The sequence below is a fragment of the Staurois parvus genome, unplaced genomic scaffold, assembly GCF_062004578.1.
Source record: "Staurois parvus isolate SC_StPar_1 unplaced genomic scaffold, SC_StPar_1.0 ptg000640l, whole genome shotgun sequence".
Classification (NCBI taxonomy): domain Eukaryota; kingdom Metazoa; phylum Chordata; class Amphibia; order Anura; family Ranidae; genus Staurois; species Staurois parvus.
This window is the reverse complement of record NW_028318436.1, coordinates 888,837-907,771: the sequence shown is the minus strand read 5'-3', so window position 1 is coordinate 907,771 and position 18,935 is coordinate 888,837. Positions and strand designations below refer to the sequence as shown.

The following is an 18,935-nucleotide window of genomic DNA, read 5'->3' as shown; positions in this document are numbered from 1 at the left end:
TTAACTGCAGACTGTCAGCTTTAATTTGAGGGTATTTACATCCAAATCAGGTGAACAGTTTAGGAATTACAACAGTTTGCATATGTGCCTCCCACTTGTTAAGGGACCAAAAGTAATGGGACAGAATAATAATCATAAATCAAACTTTCACTTTTTAATACTTGGTTGCAAATCCTTTGCAGTCAATTACAGCCTGAAGTCTGGAATGCATAGACATCACCAGACGCTGGGTTTCATCCCTGGTGATGCTCGGCCAGGCCTCTACTGCAACTGTCTTCAGTTCCTGCTTGTTCTTGGGGCATTTTCCCTTCAGTTTTGTCTTCAGCAAGTGAAATGCATGCTAAATTGGATTCAGATCAGGTGATTGACTTGGCCATTGCATAACATTCCACTTCTTTCCCTTAAAAAGCTCTTTGGTTGCTTTTGCAGTATGCTTTGGGTCATTGTCCATCTGCACTGTGAAGCGGCGTCCAATGAGTTGTGAAGCATTTGGCTGAATATGAGCAGATAATATTCCCGAAACACTTCAGAATTCATCCGGCTGCTTTTGTCAGCAGTCACATCATCAATAAATACAAGAGAACCAGTTCCACTGGCAGCCATACATGCCCACGCCATGACACTACCACCACCATGCTTCACTGATTAGGTGGTATGCTTAAGATCATGAGCAGTTCCTTTCCTTCTCCATACTCTTCTCTTCCCATCACTCTGGTACAAGTTGATTTTGGTCTCATCTGTACATAGGATGTTGTTCCAGAACTGTGAAGGCTTTTTTACATGTCGTTTGGCAAACTCTAATCTGGCCTTCCTGTTTTTGAGGCTCACCAATGGTTTACATCTTGTGGTGAACCCTCTGTATTCACTCTGGTGAAGTCTTCTCTTGATTGGTGACTTTGACACACATACACCTACCTCCTGGAGAGTGTTCTTGATCTGGCCAACTGTTGTGAAGGGTGTTTTCTTCACCAGGGAAAGCCTGGTCTTCAAGTGGCTATAATACGTACATTGTACTTATTAAAAAAAAAAAATTTCCAATACATAATTGTTTAATACTTTTTTTGTCAGAGTCTTCAATTTGGGGGGGGTGGGAGTGAAGTACCTAAAAAGTGTTATTGGTCAGAACAATAATATGTAATGTATGTTACCATATTAGAGTATTTATTCATGGGAGTCGTCTGCATTCTGTCTTTCCAATATACTCCTAACCACCTTGTCAGAAGCGGACTGGTTACCATTTAACCACCACAGCTGTATTGTTCCACATCTGTGTGGCCCGTCTTTCCTATATCGGCAGGAAATGAGAGGTTTTCAACAGTCTCTGGAAGAATACACAAGCCTGTTTCCCACGCCTCGGTTTCCTTTCTCCATTCTAATATTATAGTTTTCTATTTACTTGGTTGGGCTAGTGAAACATTTTTGAAGAATGATAAAAATCCTGATCCCATCCTTGACTTTATCTTTCCACTTATTCCTGAGTGTTACAAATACGGGTAAGTCAACTCATTCAGTTTCATTTGATTTTTTCTAGGATATTTTAATTCAATGAAATAATACTAAACCCTAAATTTTTAGGCACTTTCAGCAGCAGATTTAATCACTTACTGAATATGCAGCTTCTTTGTCTTTTAATACTTGCCTTTGTTCCATTATAAGCTGGTGACATGACCCCTGCTCCAGGTTTCCTTGTTCAGGGTGTCTCTTTTCTCTTTCAGCATCCTATGGAGTCAGCCTTGTATGCAGGGACTAGAGTTGTGCCTCCCTACACTGTGTGCATCAATGGAAACACAGAGCCCTATAGTCTAAGGCAGTGGTCTCCAAACCGTGGCCTGTGGGCTGGATGCAGCCCCTTGCTTGCCTTTTTTCTGACTCTTGGGGCTCTTTTCCTGCTTCTGATATGAGGCACTTTTCCTCCCACTGGCACCAGGCACTTTTCCTCCCACTGACATCAACAATAAGGAACTATTCATTCCACTGACACCAATAGGACACTATTCCTCCCAATAACACAAATGATAGGACACTATTCCTTCCATTGACATCAATAATAGGGCACTACTCCTTGCACTGGCACCAGCGATGGGGCACTATTCGTCCCACTGACAGCACCCATGGGGCACTATTCCTCCCACTGACACCAAAGAAGGGACACTATTTCTCCCACAGATGACAATTTCAATGACACCAACAATGGGGCAATACTTTTCACTGACATCAATGACTGGACACTATTCCTTCCCTAATACCAATGATGGATGAATATTTCTCCTCCCATCAATGCTAGGATATTTTCTACTGCCACTTACCACAGTCCAGCCCCCTGAAGCCTAAAGGGCAGTAAACTGGCCCTTTGTTTAGATACTCTGAAGACCCCAGGCCTGGGATGGCAAGGCACTCCCCTTCTCTTCCCTCCTTCCCACTCCCTTTTTTCTGACCCTTAGGGCACTTTTCCTGCCTCTGATATGAGGCACTTTTCCTCCCACTGACACCTGGCACCTTTCCTCCCACTGACACCAACAATAGGGAACTATTCCTTCCACTGATGCCAGTTGGACACTATTCCTCCCAATAACACAAATGATGGGACACTATTCCTTCCACTGACATCAATAATAGGGCACTACTCCTTGCACTGGCACCAGCGATGGGACACTATTCGTCCCACTGACACCACCCATGGGGCACTATTCCTCCCACTGACACCGATATTTTCTACTGCCACTTACCACAGTCTCCGTTCACACCAATGTGTTTTTCAGGGCTTTTTGCAGAAACGCACTACAGTCCATTTAACATGGTTTTCTATGGAACATGTTCACATCTATGCTTTTTTGAGCTGCTGCGTTTTTGAAAGGGTCAGGGACTTCTTTAAAAGCAAAAAGCAGCGTTTCTGCTACAATAGAGTTTAATGGAGAAGCTGCTGAAATGTGTGGTAATGCGTTTTTGAAGGGTTTTTGCCACATTTTGCATTTTGATTCTGCATAGCAATAAAAAAAATTTCCACTTAAAAAAAAAAAAAAAAGCTGAACAAAATGTGGAAAAAACGCATCAAAGATACATGTAGAAAAACACAAAACAAACTGTAAACAGCACTGGGAAAAGCATCAAATGCAAAATGCGTATAAGTGTACCAAGCCTGAATCAAGACTTTTCACCAAAATGGTAAATTTTGACAAAAATTTATAAAAAAAAAAAGTCACAAGGGTTCATTTACCCAAATTGAAAGCATGACAAGATGCATTTTGCATTGTCTGAAAATTAATTAGTCACATTATAAGAAAGTTAAAGATTTGATTGGAGAAAAGTACAAAACAATTTCAACTGCTACAATTTAGTAAAACTTTGTCAGAATAGGAATTGTGGATAAATTTCCATAACACAGTCTCAGATAGTAGTGAAAACCTGATGCGGTTACAACCCTTCCCCACTTCATCCAAAACTAAAAAATAACTAAAAAAAGGTTATTGCTTGACATACACATTAAATATTACAAATTTAAAGTAAAAAAAAAACATTTAGCAGATAAAAACATTTTTTTGTTACAGTAACAGACTTTTGGCACATTTGTGTTTGAACAAATAGTATACCCTCTTTCACTGCAGAAGGGGTGCTTTCTGACAGTTTTTTTGGGGTGCTTTAAGAACACAAATTGTGGCCCCTTTTAAGTACATGGAAGCATACAGAGAGCAGTAGTCAAAAGTATTTAGTGTCTAGTCATCAAGTGCAAAAACCAGTTCTATAATTGTTGTTAGCGGGCAAAAAAATAAACTATCGTTGCCAAAATGTGGGCTAGGTGCAGCATGGTGTGGCAAGCGGTAAGCACACAGAGTCACAATTTACCAAAACAATGTATTGTAAAATAAAATAAACAAGTACAAACAGGTCAGACAGGCCTTGTGGACTTTGAACAAGATGTGGATTGCCAACCACTCCCTCAGTACCCCTAGGTTCTTCACCATCACTGTGACTCCCTGCAGTTTGTGAGCCATGATGGGCAGGGATGAGACTACCTCTTGGAGGGATGCCAGGAATAACTTTTGTTTGGGGGGTGTACAGACTATCCTTACCCGTTCTGTCTGTTGACTAGCTGCTTGCTAGTAGGTCTTGAAGACTTGGACCACATGGGGACAGCCCCATGCATGCCAGTCCAAGTGTTCAGTCTTAGGCATCAAGCAAGGTAAGTTCAGGTCCTTCAAAACATTCATGCCCAGGACAATATATACTGCAGCGCTCACTGGGCTTCGAGTCACCATAACCCCTACCCATTCCACTACCTGGTCGTCTACCTGTATAACCACCAAGGTGACACCTTTCACCAAGATGGGCAGGTTATTGGTGGCCTTTGGGGACAGCCAGGAGGGGTTCATCTGGTCCCTTGTGTTATTGGTCCCGGGGGCTGTCAATCAGCCCTGGGAGCCCATACTTCCAGAGAGTTGATGGCCAGCTCCACGGTCATGGACCTGATACAGGAGAGCAGGGAGGCATATCCTGCCAACTGCCTCCAAGTGTGGGGTAGGTGCAGCGTGGTGTGGCAGGCAGTAAACACACAGAGTCCACATTTACCAAAAACAATGTCTTATGGAAAAAAGTTCAACAAGTACAAATAGGCCCGGAGGGGAGGCTGACCCGTTTGGTGCCACTTACATCTGCACAGTGGTGAGACAGTGGTAGAGGTTCCGAAGATGATGACAGCATCTGCTACAAGGAATGGAATACAGACTGGCCAATCCAACCCAAAGGAGACACTTCCTGATGAGGTAGATGCGATCCCTGCTCTCGCCCTACTCCTCCAGAACTTCTCCCTATCACCCAGAATTGTCCCTGACAGATGGGGAATCTGTCCCTACACTAGCCACTCGCAAAAAGGGTGCCAAACTCAGGGGTCAGAGTCTCAAATAGACTCTGCCTGACCAAAGATGGCCACCATTTGGCACAAGCATCCAAACGTAGCACTGCCCCGTATGGCCAAGGAAATTACAAGAAACCCTCTCCCCCATCTGCACTGCTGCTGTGGTCAAGCACCACCTGCAGAGGGGAATACAAACTGCACCTTCTTTTCTATGAATTAGAACAACATATGACCAACAAGGTACACTGAAAAGATTGCAAAGGTAAAATAAGCTAATGTTGTTACAAATGTTGGTGTCAGCGCCAGCAATGATAACCCCATAGCATGTATCAGGACCAGTAATAACCCCAGCAAGTGTCAGTGCCAGCAATAACCCCCATTAGGTGGCAAGTCAAGAAATAAACCCCAGCACAAAAAAGCTCCCTACAGCAGTACTAATAACAATAATAACCCCCAACACAGTAATACCCTCAACAAAGTAATACCCCCCCAGCAGCACTCATAATATAAATTAACAGTAATAACAGCATAAAAAAATTATCATCCAGCAGCAATAATAACTGCCGCTGACCACATCAATAATATACCTCTAGCAGCAATAATAAAACCCCACTGACTCCAGCAATAGTAGACCCCCAGCAGCAATAATAGACCCCTAGCATTGGTGTTGAGCAGTTTTACTTACCTGAGCACTTGCTCCTGCAAAGCTAAATGTCCCCTTGATTGAGGTGTTAGGGGGTGCTTAAAGAATTTTTGAGTGTGCTGGAGAAAACCTAAGCAACCTGCTGCATTGAATGGTTTGTGTTAAAAGTCTTATCTATTCTGCACATGATGAACAATGCATTTTCCTCCTTCCTTCTTAGATATCAGGATTAACTGGCTACAGAACTACGACTACTCCAGCGATCGAGTATTGACTCTCTGGGGCTCCCTGGAGGTGGAAGATATTCAGATACTGGCAGCCTACAATGATTCACGGCTGATTGTATTCAAGCAGAGCTGGTCAAAGGGGAACTTAAGTAACACTGACTGGATGTTCTTTAATATGTTTCTGGGCAGTTTTACATATTATTTTCACATACGCATAGATGAATTGAGCAAGGAACTTAAACATAAAGGTAAGAAATTTGTTGAAAAGGTAAAATATAGATTCTATTGAGAAAGAACATGCAACCACATTAGAATTATGATAACCTAAAGCTGATCTCCAGGAAAAGAGCTAAATACACAGATAAAATACATGTAGGGTGGCTGTTTTACCTGTCAAAGTACACTCATCAGCCACTTTATTAGGTACACCTCTTCAATTGCTGGGTAACACAAATTGCTAATCAGCCAATCACAAGGCAGCAACTCAGACCATTTAGTCATCTAGATGTGGTGAAGACAACTTGCTGAAGTTCAAACCGAGCCTCAGAATAGGAAAGAAAGGAGATTTACGTGACTTTGAACATGGCATGGTTGTTGGTGTCAGATGGGCTGGTGTGAGTATTCAAAAAACAAATCGATCTACTGAGATGTTCACGCACAACCATCTCTAGTGTTTACAGAGAATGGTCCAAAAAAGAGAAAGTATCCAGTGAGCGGCAGTTGTGTGGACGAAAATGCCTTGTTGAAGTCAGAGAAGAATAGGTAGACTGGTTGCCGAGACATTCAGATGGTAGGGTCAGAATAAATTCTGGAATGAATTTGGTATAAACAACATGAAAGTATGGATCCATCCTACCTTGTATCAACAGTCCAGGCCGGTGGTGGCGGTGTAATGGTGAGGGGGAGATTTTCTTGACACTAGCAAGGTGTACATAACAAAGTGGCTGGTGAGTGTCTATGTACTGTATGTCTGTCCACATTATATTGCAAAGGCAGAATGGTGACCTCACTTTCCTCTACTTCAGTTATATAATACATCCCGGTCACCTTTCTGCCCCCTAACTGTGACTGCTTGAGGTAAATAATTGATGGTGCTGGAACCCTCAATTGCCCCTCCTAGCACCAATTCCCTCACCCCAACTCCTCCCTTTCAGCAAGAATTCTCCCCCTCCCAGTACAAATGCTCTCCCCCCTAATCTCCTCTCTTAGCACAAATCTTCCTGACACAAATCCTCTCCTTCCCCCTAAAATTCCACCTCCCAACACAAATCATCTTCCCCCAAATCCCCCTCTTAGTAAAAAAATCATCCCCCTCCCCCCTCATTTGTACCAGACTGGCACACATCTCTCCCCCAGTGCACCTCCTAGCACTAATCCTTTCCCATCCCCCAGCACAACATCAAAAAATCCCCTTACCCCCCAACCCCCTCCCAGCACTAGTTCTCTCCCCCCCAACCCCCCTCCCCCCCAGCATGAATTCTCTCCCCCCAACCACCCTACCTTAGCAGAAATCTGCCTCCAACTTCACCCTCCTAGCACAAATCCTCACCTCCACCCCAAATTCCAATTCCCAGCACAAATCCTCTGACACCCCCCCTCCCCACATCCCCACCAGCACAAATCTGCCCCTAACTTCACCCTCCTACCACAAGTCCTCTTCTTCCCCAAAATTCCACTCCCCAGCATAAATCATCTCCCACCTCCAACAAAATTCCTCTCACCCCCCCTTCCCGATTCCCCCTTCTCAGCATGAGTTATCTCCTCTCCTAATTTCCCACCCAGAACAAATCCTTGCGCCCAAGTCACCCCTCTTAGCACCAAATCACCCCCAAATTTCCCCTTCTAGCACAAATCCACAAATCCACAAATCCTCTCACCCACACCACAAATCTTAGTTACACCCCCCTTCCCAGGTCCATTTGTCCCCAGTTCAGTTCCCCACCCCCCTTAATAGAAATCTTCCCCCCATCTTCACCCTCCTAGCACAAATCCTCACCTTCCCCCCATATACTAACTCCCAGTTCAAATCCCCCCCTGCCTCCAAATTCCCCCTCTTAGCGAAAATCTGCCCTCTAACTTTACCTCCGTTCCCCTTGTTCCCTCCAGATTCCACCCCCAGCACAAATCATCTCCCACCCCCCTCCCCAGGTCAGTCTGTCCCCCAGTACAGTTCATCCCTCCCCCCTTCCCCCACAGAATTTATGATCTTAGATACAGCACAATATGAGAGGGTTCCTTCCTCCCAAGCTTCTTCCCATGTGTGTTATGTAACACGTCAGAGAAGAGAAGGAGCCTAGGGAAAGCTTCCCTTGGTTCTGAAGTCTGTGACAGGCAGCTGAAGTATTGGCAAGGGATCATGGTGTCGGGGATCTAGGGCAATCTAAAGATCATGCAGAGCTTGTGACCTGGGTGCCTGACGGTAGCAACACCCCTGGATGTAGTATTATTTAACAGGTAAAAAAAAAGTCATGTTTACCTATATGTTTGCCTTACAATATGAAAGTTGGAGAGCCAAGAAAACTTATAATAATTTTGCCTCAGGGATACCCTTAACACATTTAGCTCCATATCTGTATAGACCTCTGTGTATACTACATCTAGAAGTCTCAAATTATTACAAGTTAAGCTTAGTGAAAATCTATCCTTCTTAGGTGCCTTCACAACTCAGTGCGTGGCAATATGTCCCTCACCCGCAGACGACCCCGCAGGCTATGCTTTCAAGGTAGCTGTGGAAGGAGAAGATCTGGTACATTTAAATGTCACAGCAGGGGTGTGGGTTCCTGAGAACAATCCTCAGTCCAAAGCTGTACAGAAACATTTGCAGAATGACACAGTAACACTGGTTTCCATTGAAAACATGCTGAAGAACCAGTGCCATGCCATGGCCACCACATACTCAACTGCAGGGAAAGAAGCCCTCTCAAGAAAGAGTAAGTAACACAATGAAAGAAGTAGACAATCCTAGACAATAATTGCGCATTGTGTAATTTTTAATAAGCTATACTGGTTTACATGGCTTTGTGGTCACAGAATAGATGCAAGTGCTCAGGTTAATCTCTATTTTAACCTCTTCCAGCCCCCTCCTGGTGGCCCTTTAACGGTGGCTTAATGCCAGGAGATGGGACAGACAACCAAACCACATGATCAATGTGATTGGCTGTCACAGTGGACACATGATTTCGAGCTCATTCTGCGAGCTTCCAATCATAAAAAGAGACTGGGAGCAGTGGTGTTGCTATGAGGGTGCAGACCACACCCAGGTGACACCCACGTGCAGGGTGACACCAGGGTTGCCAACCATCCATGAAAAATACAAACATGGGACAACTTTGGAACTGCGCATGCACAGTTCCATAACCAACTGGGCTTGGACATGCTCAACCATTTTGGTCAGGTGTGAATTAATGAATGAATGGCAGCACAGCTGCAAGGCAGTTGGCATGTCGGAAACTGGATCCTGGGCCACACCAACCTATCACCATGCCACTGTGAGCAGCATAGACATGGAGTCCCTGCTCTGCCCCATCCATCCATAGCTGCTGGAGACTCCCAAGCTACTGTGCAGCAGAGCTATAGCCACAATCTCTGGCTATCTCTTGTATCATGTCCGTAGTCTCTTACCACCTCTTGTATCATGTCCACTATCTCTGGCTATCTCTTGTATTATGTACTATGAGGGAAGGAGTGACACCATGTTTTACTGCACCAGGTGACACCAACCCTAGTGCAGCCACTGACTGGGAGCCACCTTCAATAGCTTGGTCACTGTGCTGGGAACATGTAGTGAATGCTCTCTCAGCACAGAAACCTTGGCCACCGTGAAGGTATATGTGTGTGGGCATTAAAGTCCACCCTTCCTGATGCCACACACATACATTACATGGTTGAAGAATGGGTCATGGTTAACGGCCTATGTTTTTACTTAAAATACTGCTTAAGAGACCTGTTTAGTTCTGTAAGTTCTTTTGCAGCTTGATGAATCAGGACCATTACATATCTACCCTAATAATCCTTCTTCTTCTCAACTTTCCTCCATATATCTCAGTCCAGCCACAGGTGTACATAACCAAGAAACTTTATAAATCTGAAACAAAGGTCATCTGTATGGTGAGCGGCTTCTATCCAAAACCAATCAATGTAAGCTTGTGGAAGGAGAATAAAATGGAGGATGTGATGTCAACTGTGACTCTACCCAATGGAGACGGGACTTACCAGATAACAGTGTTGATAATTACAAATTTGATAAAACAGCAAATTATCTACTGCCGGGTTGAACACAGCAGCTTGAAAGAACCCCTAATAGTACATCTGGGTGAGTAATCCATAGAAATCTGTGCTTGTGGTTTTGCTACAAGAAAATAGCAGATTCAAAATATGAACTAATCAAACAAAACCTCCAGGCAAACAGCAACAGACACAGCTAGAACACATACAGTATATACAATACAGTATATAGTACATTCATTGTCTCACCTGCCCAAGGATTTGTAATTATAAATGGCTGTATTTGTGATTTACACACACTTTCCACACTACACAACTAGATAGGTGACACATAGAATTCCTGATGAACTCCTTCTCTACCAAATTATGTTTACAAATGTCCTGGTATTCAAGGGGTTAATGCAAGCTTGGTATGGTTTTAGAGCCGGTGATGGGATTTCAGGTAAAAAAGATCTGGGCCCCAGAGCTGGATCACTTTTAAGGGGCTGTGAAGGTGGGCCCCCTGCCGCCAGTGTCCGTATTGGTTTCTGGGTTCTCCTGTTCCTTAAGGAAACCTGAGACTGCAGTAAACAATATTAACATTGAGAGCAGGAGGCAACTAACAAATCTAGAAGTGATGAGTATGAAATGTCCAGGTTCAGAGCAATCATTCCCCAGCTACAGCAGCACCTAATCAAGTATGATCTGAGCGTAACTAACTGCAGTAGAGGGGAAACATTGGGCACATTGGTCAGTGCAGCGTGGCGTAGACAGTAAATACACAGAGTTTGGTTGCAGTAAAATTGGTGCTTCTTTTAAACAGAAAGCCAACATTCTAAACATCCAGGAAAGAGGGTCCTGCTAGGGAGATAACTCACAGTTTAATGTAGTCGGATGTAGAAGAGAAGAGGTGCTGACAGCGTCTGTTTCAGAGAGTGAAGTATGACCTGGCCAGTCCCAAGAGGGATCTCCTTTCCAGGATAGTGAGTCCCTAATCTTTCCCTCCTCCTCAGAATACTTTCCTTATCGCTAGCTATCCTTACAAGCGGAGTCTCTGTCCCTACATTAGCAACATGCCAGAAGAGTGCCAAAACCTGGAGGCAGGGACGTAAATAGATTCTGCTGACCCAAGATGGCTGCCGAGCATCACATGGGCCAGCATAGCCAACCAGGACACTACTCCATTGACCCAGTAAACCATTGTGAAATGTTTCTTTTGGACTTCCTCTCCAGGCTGAGGTGCCACTTGGTTTGAGCACCACCTGCAGTGGAGAAAACAAACTGCGCCTGCCTACAGGCATCTAATAGACCCCTGAAGTCTCCATAAGAGGACCTGTCACCTGCCCATGCCTTCACATAGCTATCACATCCTGAAAAAAGGTTAAATTACCAGTGTGAGTGATTTACCTTCATCCTCAAGTACTCCACCTAAATGATGACAGTCCTCATTAGGTAAAGTGCTACATGAGCTGTAATATTACACTAACATAATCATTATAGAAACAAAAATCAGGTTCACTATTGTATACTAATGACAATGGTATCACTTTATTTAAAGTGCCGTTAAGCAGAACTAACATTTATAAAACTTAGAAACCGATAGATGGGAGACTTCTGCTTTATCCTGAGCTCCTTCACTATCTCTATAGATATGAAATGTCAGATATCCAGAGGACTGGTTGTCTGTATCACAGTGGCTTCTGTGGTTGGAGTGGCATGCTTATTGAAGTATTATAGAAGTCTCAGGTAAGATTGCATTATCAGGAAACACAACAAGGTATATGACTGGTTTATTGAGCATATATGAATTTTGGTATACATTTATGGTGCAGCTGGTACATTCCCATTATCAATCCTAAAAAGCCAACACTAGCCCCATAGCCTTTATAAGGTTTGTGCTTGACTTAACATTTCTACCCCAAATTATTAATATTGGTATACATTTTCCAGTACTCTAGCAATCTCCCATAGTGCATTTTTCCCTCTTTTGACTACTGGTTAGATCTCTTTATTTAACTCCATTAACCTCCTAGAACATATGATTTTTGAAAAAAAAATTAAGGTTTTAACAGTGCTATTTTATAAAGTCGTATTAAAAAAAAACATATTTCAAATAATCAGATAGTGATAAAAATGTATGTATCCCCCAAAAGACAGTGCTATAGATGTGTCAATTATACCTTAACCACTTCAAGTCCGGGCACGTTTACCCCTATTCAGTCCAGGCCAATCTTCAGCTTTCAGCACTGTCACACTTTGAATGACAATTGCGCGGTCATGCAACACTGTACCCAAATGAAATTTTTAGATTTTTTTTGCGAATTTTTCTTTAGGTGGTATTTATTCACCAGTCGGATTTTAATTTTTTTGCTATATAAATGAAAAAAGACCAAAAATTTTGGAAAACACTGTTTTTCTTATACAATTTTGCAAATAAATAATCTTTCTTCATAAATATTGGCCAAAATGTATTCAGCTACCTTTTTGGTAAAAATAACATAACCCAAATTAGTTTATAAAAAAATAATTATACATTTTCAAAATAGTTTTTACATGTTTATTTTTTTATATTATTATTTGTTTTTCTTTTTACATACTGTCACCCTAGCAGTACAGTGTCACCATAGTGGGGGGTGATGAAGTTTTGTTTTCTTGTTTTTTTTTACACTGATTGCTTTTACACTCATAAAGGCTGTAAAAGCAATCATTTCTCCTTCTCTTTGGCTGCATTTCTGCAACCATTGAGACATACTGTGAGAGCTGTAATTGGTCACAGCTTATCACATGGTACAAGGCTGTGAATGGTCTTGTACCATGTGACCTCATTCACAAAATTCACAAGTAGTAAACAATGATGTCCAGAAGTGATATCTTGTTTACTACTGTTCATGTGATGACTGCAATCCCATACAGCGATCTGTGTTCCGCTGTGTCCAGTGGAGGGGTTAACATTTAGGGGCAATCAAAGTGTTAACTATGTGCCTAACAATGTTTACAGTGTGTTCTGTGTGCTCTTTTTACTAAGCAATGTTCCGGTTTTTACTCCCTGCTTTGAAAACTGGCACATCGCTGCTGTCTGTAGAGAGCCCTGTGATGTTTTGTGAGAGCCCAACACAGGACTCTCTTCTGTCATTCGCTCAGCTGATCAGCTGGTCCAGGCCCAGCGAATGACAGCAGCATATCTGCATGGGCCAGTCAGCAAGCGGTTAGAAAATTACTTAGAGATGATGAATTATTAGCTAATTTTTTTACTTTAGTACTAATGTGAACATTAGCAGCAATAAGCAACCCACAAATAAATGGGATCCATAAATGTTTTCACACAAGACTCATACAATTTTTTACCCATAAATCATGCATGGTTTCCAATAAAATCCTATTTAAAAAATTGTGTGAATCTTGGTTGAAAATTCTTATTAATAGAGTGTGTAAAAAATGTAATGCATCACCAATTACAGATCTTCAGAAGAAATATCACCTCTTCAGGAATAAAACAAACAAGAAAAGCGTGTAGGCTCTTTACTTTTTTTAGGTTGCAATTTTGACCCATTTTCCTCCTCAAATAAATAATATACACAAAAAAACCACACTCCTTGGATTTTTCCCTTGAACGTTTCCATATTTGTAGCACCCTCCTAGATAGGTGCTAGGTTTTGTTTAGTTTTGATAGGTAAAATTAGTTGTCACACTGTAGTCAGTGTGGTTGTAATTGTTTAAATATAACCCAAAATCTGCGCTAAGAGAAATAAATACCAATAAATAGCAGCTGGACACTGTACCTTGATACCAGACACAAATCAACATGTACAAGTACTAAAACAGGTCTTTCCAGCATCCATAACTCATTTGGAGTGGTTGGAGCCATCATATACACTGAGATTGGCTTGGGAGGATTACCAGTCTTTTCCTTGGGTGTCCAGCAGATGATTCTAACCATCCATTTCCCTTTGATGCCACCAATAGCATCTTATAAAAGTGCAGATTGACCACTCTTAGCAGGTGGTCACATATCTTCTGGTAAGCCTTGCATGCAAGCGGTTGGTGCCACATTGGCTATCCTTGGAAGTCTTCTTAGCTCATCATGGCATTTGGGGACTGTTCTGCTTTGATCTCTCAACACTGATGTACAGTATGAGACACAATACGCCATAACATTTTACATTTTTTAACATTGCCTCTTTGTATAAATATGTAACGCACTGAAATGTTGCTACTTGCAATACATTAGGCTTCATGTACACGAGCAGCTGCTAAACTCAAGTTTAGGAGCTTTTGGCATTTTTTTTGCCAAAGCTTCTAAACTCAACTCCGTAAAAGCCTATGTGTCCATGTACGTTTTGACCGTTGACCGCAGGAAAATACAAAACGCAGAAAGACACGGCAACCACGGTACTGCGTTTTTGCCCACAGTTTGCATTTTCCAGCCGCCGGCAGTTAAAGTAGGTTCGTGTACATGAAGCCTTAAGATGGACATTAGATGCGGTGGCCTGCCATTCAGGATCACTCACATGGACAGGACATGGACAGAAGAGTCCTCTGGAACTTGTATGCTGAATAAGAGGACTCAGCTGGTGAGCCGGGCAGTCAGGAACTACATTTACCAAGAAAGGTAGTGTGTGGGCGGGGTCATATAAATATCAAAGCCTGGGAGATTGGCCAAGAGAGTGCAGGGAGAGGCTGAAAGAGAAGGAGGTGTGCTGGCAGCTGAAGTGCTGAACTAGGCCGCGGAGTCAGGGAAGAGTGGAAAGAGGCTATTGACCACCTGGTCTGCCACACTGCCCAGCAGGCCAATCTGACAGCAGGAGACCTGACGGAGGGCTAGGCCTGAATAGGAGATTCCGTAGACTGACTCCGTCTGCAGAGAAAGACAGACCGCTACGATCTGCCGGATTACTCCGGCAGATTGATCGGTTGAGAAAGACCCATGCACCCACTGTCCAAGCAAATAGTGACAGTTTGCCACTTCAGCTATCTGCCCACACATAGTTGTGAACATTACATTTAGTTGCCTCAGTTTGTAGCCTAGTTCCCCCAGTCACCATCATTGGGATACATCTGCATTACAGTTTACCATACAAGCTGACTGCAGGACATACAGTTGCAGGTCAGGATACAGCAGTGCCAACTGAGACAGCAAGTTCCCTTTTTCAGCAAAGCAGGATTCCTACTACTGTTCATTTTGCCTTTGATATTCAGAGGGACTTGTCTTTGTTCATAGACACTAATGTCAATTGTTGCTACTCATTACTTCAAGTATGCTTTAGTGCTTTAAAGGGGACCCTACACTTATTCACTACCACCAAGAGGAAAAGTGTTAAATATCCCCCTTTCCCTTACTAACTTTGTTTTGCCATCCCGAGGAACTGTATTGCACACCTTAACTCAAGGTCATACTGACTGGGCCCCAACAAGCGTGCAGAAGACACTGTAGTGCTCTTAAAGGGACATTGCTCAATTACAAATGAGAATTCTCTTTATTTCACATCTAATCCTTGTCATCTAGTTCTGAGGACCCACAGGGAGCTTACCTGTTTCTTGATAGTTTTTCCTGCTCACTGGGGATTCAGTAGTTCCCTCAGAGTGGAGGCAGTGGATTATTTCTGAAAGCAGGCTGCTAACAGTTATTGTTGCTTCACTGTGAATGTTGTTACTTTTGCCAAGAGTGACTATATTTGTTGCATATATCAATGTCATTTTGTTCTTCTTGACCAAGTTACCTTTAATTCCAATATAAACTTCATATTGGTTTATACTAACTTGTGTGTGAGTCCATTTTACAGTTTTAATTTTTTTTGGTCACAAGAGCACAGTGGTGTCAACAGAGGTCGGGCTTTCAACAAGAGGTCCAGATTGACAGGGAACCCAAAAATTACTAAGCAACCCTGAAGGGGGTAGTGCTACAAATACATAGGTGGTCCATATAATGAACTCAGTGTAGAGTTATTCACTTTAAGGTCATCACAGTGGACAAGGGGTCACTCTTTACGAGGAAAAGAGATATAATCTCCAAATACGGAAAGCCTTCTTCACAGTAAGAGCGGAAATGTGGAATAGACTCCCTCAAGAGTTGGTTCTGGCCAGCTCAGTAGATTGTTTTAAAAAAGGCCTGGATTCTTACTTAAATGTACATAATATAACTGAATACTAATATTTATAGGTAAAGTTGAACCAGGGAATATCCGATTGCCTCTCGGGGGTCAGGAAGTACTTTTTTGCCCTGCTGGATCACATAGGATCATGCTTTATTGGGTTTTTTATTAACTGTGAGTATAGGATTGTATATTTTTTTAATAGTTGAACTAGATGGACGTTTGTCTTTTTTTCAACCAGACTAACTATGTAACTATGTATTTTGTTAAGCTCCATGAAGGTCTGGTTTACTACCAATCTGTGCTAAATAATTGGGTTTTCTTTTTACATAACACAGAAGATACACTTCCATGGCTGGGATGACTATGGAAAGACTATCCTTGATGAGAAGAAATGGAGGTGCATCAAATGCCTGAACTGTGCTGGACAACAGAAAAAGAAAGCAATACTCAATTTTACTGCAATGTGTCATAATGTTTATTCCAGACAAAGTGAAAGTGAAAGTACTGGTTTCATAAGCATTCCTGTACTGTTATTTCGGCTGTTTTAGCCAACGAATATAGCCAGTTCTTCAGGGTTTGGGGGAGCATGTGACCTCCTCCCATGTGACAGTGCTCAGGTCTAGCAGCCAATCACTTGGCCCAAGCACTGTCACATGATGGATAGAGAGATGTCACAGCTCCCCCCTAGTTTCCTACACTAGCCAACATTGGGTATTATAGAAGGCAGAGGAAGGAGTGGTGAGGTATCATGGGGTTAGGGGCCTTTACAAAGATACTCCTTGCCCTGAATAGTCACAGTGACGGGTTCTTCCTAAAGTCAATTTTCGCATTTGTTTTGTCACAAGGTTTTGCATCTGAAGGGTTACCAGTATGGAGTACAAAAGGGAGAATATTTGTATCATTCTCAGCAACAGGAAAACCTAACTCTTGCAAAATAAAAATCATAACCACTTGCCCTCCAGAGGGTTTACCCACCTTCCTGACCAGGCCATTTTTTGCATTACAGCGCTGCGTTAATTCAGCTGACAATTGCGCGGTCATGCAACGCTGCACCCAAATAAAATTTACGTCCTTTTTTCCAACAAATAGAGCTTTCTTTCGGTGGTATTTGAACACTTGTGCATTTTTTATTTTTTTTGCACTATAAACAAAAAAGGACCAACAATTCTGAAAAAAAAACTGTATTTTTAACTTTTTCCTATAAAACATCCAGTATAAAATAAAAAAAAAATTTCGTCAAAAATGTAGGCCAAAATTTATTCTGCTACATATTTTTGCTGAAAAAAAATCCCAATACGTATAAATTATTTGCATAAAACAGAAAAATAATAAGTGAGCGCTTTCAATAAACAAGCAGTTTATTGAAACACAGGATAACCAAAAAAATCCTCACATGAAAATAAAATAAAAGTGCAGCGCTAGAAATTAAATAAATGTGACACAATATAAAAGTGATCAAAGAAAGTCCCAACTGCGGTGACCTAGGGTAACAATGCACAGTAACCAGAAGTGCACATTAATAGTGCAGTGTAGGAAGGATGGAGTTCATAAAGTAGTCATCAGCATGGAAAGGGTAGATGTATTCCCTTGGTCAGTGAAGGTCCACAGGATGGTACAGAGCTGGGCAGAAGAAATCCACTAGATGGCAGAAAATGATCATGGCTCCACCAAAAAAGCACTGCTCCTCCACTGTGCACAAACTATATCGTTCCCAGTACAGCACTTCCGCCCATACTTCTCCCCTCCCAGGATGCAGCACGGCTCTCAGTCAGCTGATCGATCAGATTATATTATAAATTATTTGGTTTACATGAAAGTTATAGCGTCTACAAATGGCGGTATAGATACTGGAATTTTTTTTTTTTTTTTTTTATACTAGTAATGGCGTTGATCAACAACTTATAGTGGGACTGCAGTGGGCATTCTGACACTGGGTGGGAACTGACTAACTGCAACTGATATCTGCAGTGACACTAATACAGTGATCAGTGCTAATAAACAGCACTGACACTGTACTAATGACACTGGGCACGAAGGGGTTAACATCTGGGGCGATCAAAGGGTTACCTGTGTGCTGTTTTACATAATTTGCTGTGTGTGTTTTACTAGGGAAACATGCTGCTGTGTATTTCTCTGTTGTGCAGAGAAATACACAGCAACATGTGCTTGCTAGCAGGGGAGAAAATTGTGTTTTTTACACACAGTTCTCTCTTGCGCCAGTGATACTCTGCGATCGCTGGGTGCCGGTAGGGAATCTCCTGCCGGTACCTGTTGATTGACATCTGTAGCCGCCAATGGCAGTGCGGGTAGGGCGGCAGCGACGCATATCCCCTACCCGGAAATGAAAATCACATATAGTGATATCATGTATAGTTCTACTATAGGGTGGCGGGGAAGCGGTTAAAAAAAATGTGATCACTTTTATTGCTGTCACAAGGAATGTAAACATGTGACAATAATAGGCATGTGACAGGTACTCTTTATGGAGGGATCTGGGGTCTTTAAAACCCCAAATCCCTCCTCTGCCCTTAAAAGCATTTATTCACACCAAGATTGGTATGATTGAATGCTTTTCTTTTTTAAAAATGACACCATGTATTCCTGAGTAAACCAGAAGTGATGTAAGGTTATCGCTTCCGGGTTACTATGTCATAGAGCCCAATAAAGCTGACCCAGTCTTTGTTGGGCTCTACGATCAGCCGGTGGAAGGGCCAGCTGGTTGATTGGCAGGGGGGACATCCCCCCACACTGCTTGTAACAGCAATCCAGCAGCTAGTTAGCTACTGCGATTGCTATTACAAGAGAACTGACCGCCGGCTCTAAAAACAGTACTGGAATGATTCCTGGTATAACGGTTGAAACTCCAGTGACGTACAGATACGTCGCTGGAGCTGAAGTGGATAGAAACATCTGAGACCTCC

The 18,935-nt window shown here is 42.5% G+C and overlaps 1 protein-coding gene across 1 annotated transcript; it reads left to right on the top strand.

Annotated features, from left to right (window-relative positions):
- Nucleotides 1-1,426: 1,426 nt before the first annotated feature.
- LOC149449034 (antigen-presenting glycoprotein CD1d-like) lies at nt 1,427-11,672 on the top strand. The gene is made up of 5 exons (XM_089693910.1): nt 1,427-1,493; nt 5,713-5,967; nt 8,371-8,649; nt 9,765-10,031; nt 11,572-11,672. Exons 1-5 carry the CDS (start codon nt 1,427-1,429, stop codon nt 11,670-11,672), a joined length of 969 nt encoding a protein of 322 aa, XP_089550036.1.
- Nucleotides 11,673-18,935: the final 7,263 nt, after the last annotated feature.

Bases quoted from the DNA above. Each gene is read 5' to 3' on its own strand.
- LOC149449034 (XM_089693910.1), top strand. From the start codon at position 1,427: ATGATAAAAATCCTGATCCCATCCTTGACTTTATCTTTCCACTTATTC. The intron at 1,494-5,712 runs GTAAGTCAACTC...CTTCCTTCTTAG, and splicing joins CCTGAGTGTTACAAATACGG to ATATCAGGATTAACTGGCTA. The intron at 8,650-9,764 runs GTAAGTAACACA...CATATATCTCAG, and splicing joins AGAAGCCCTCTCAAGAAAGA to TCCAGCCACAGGTGTACATA.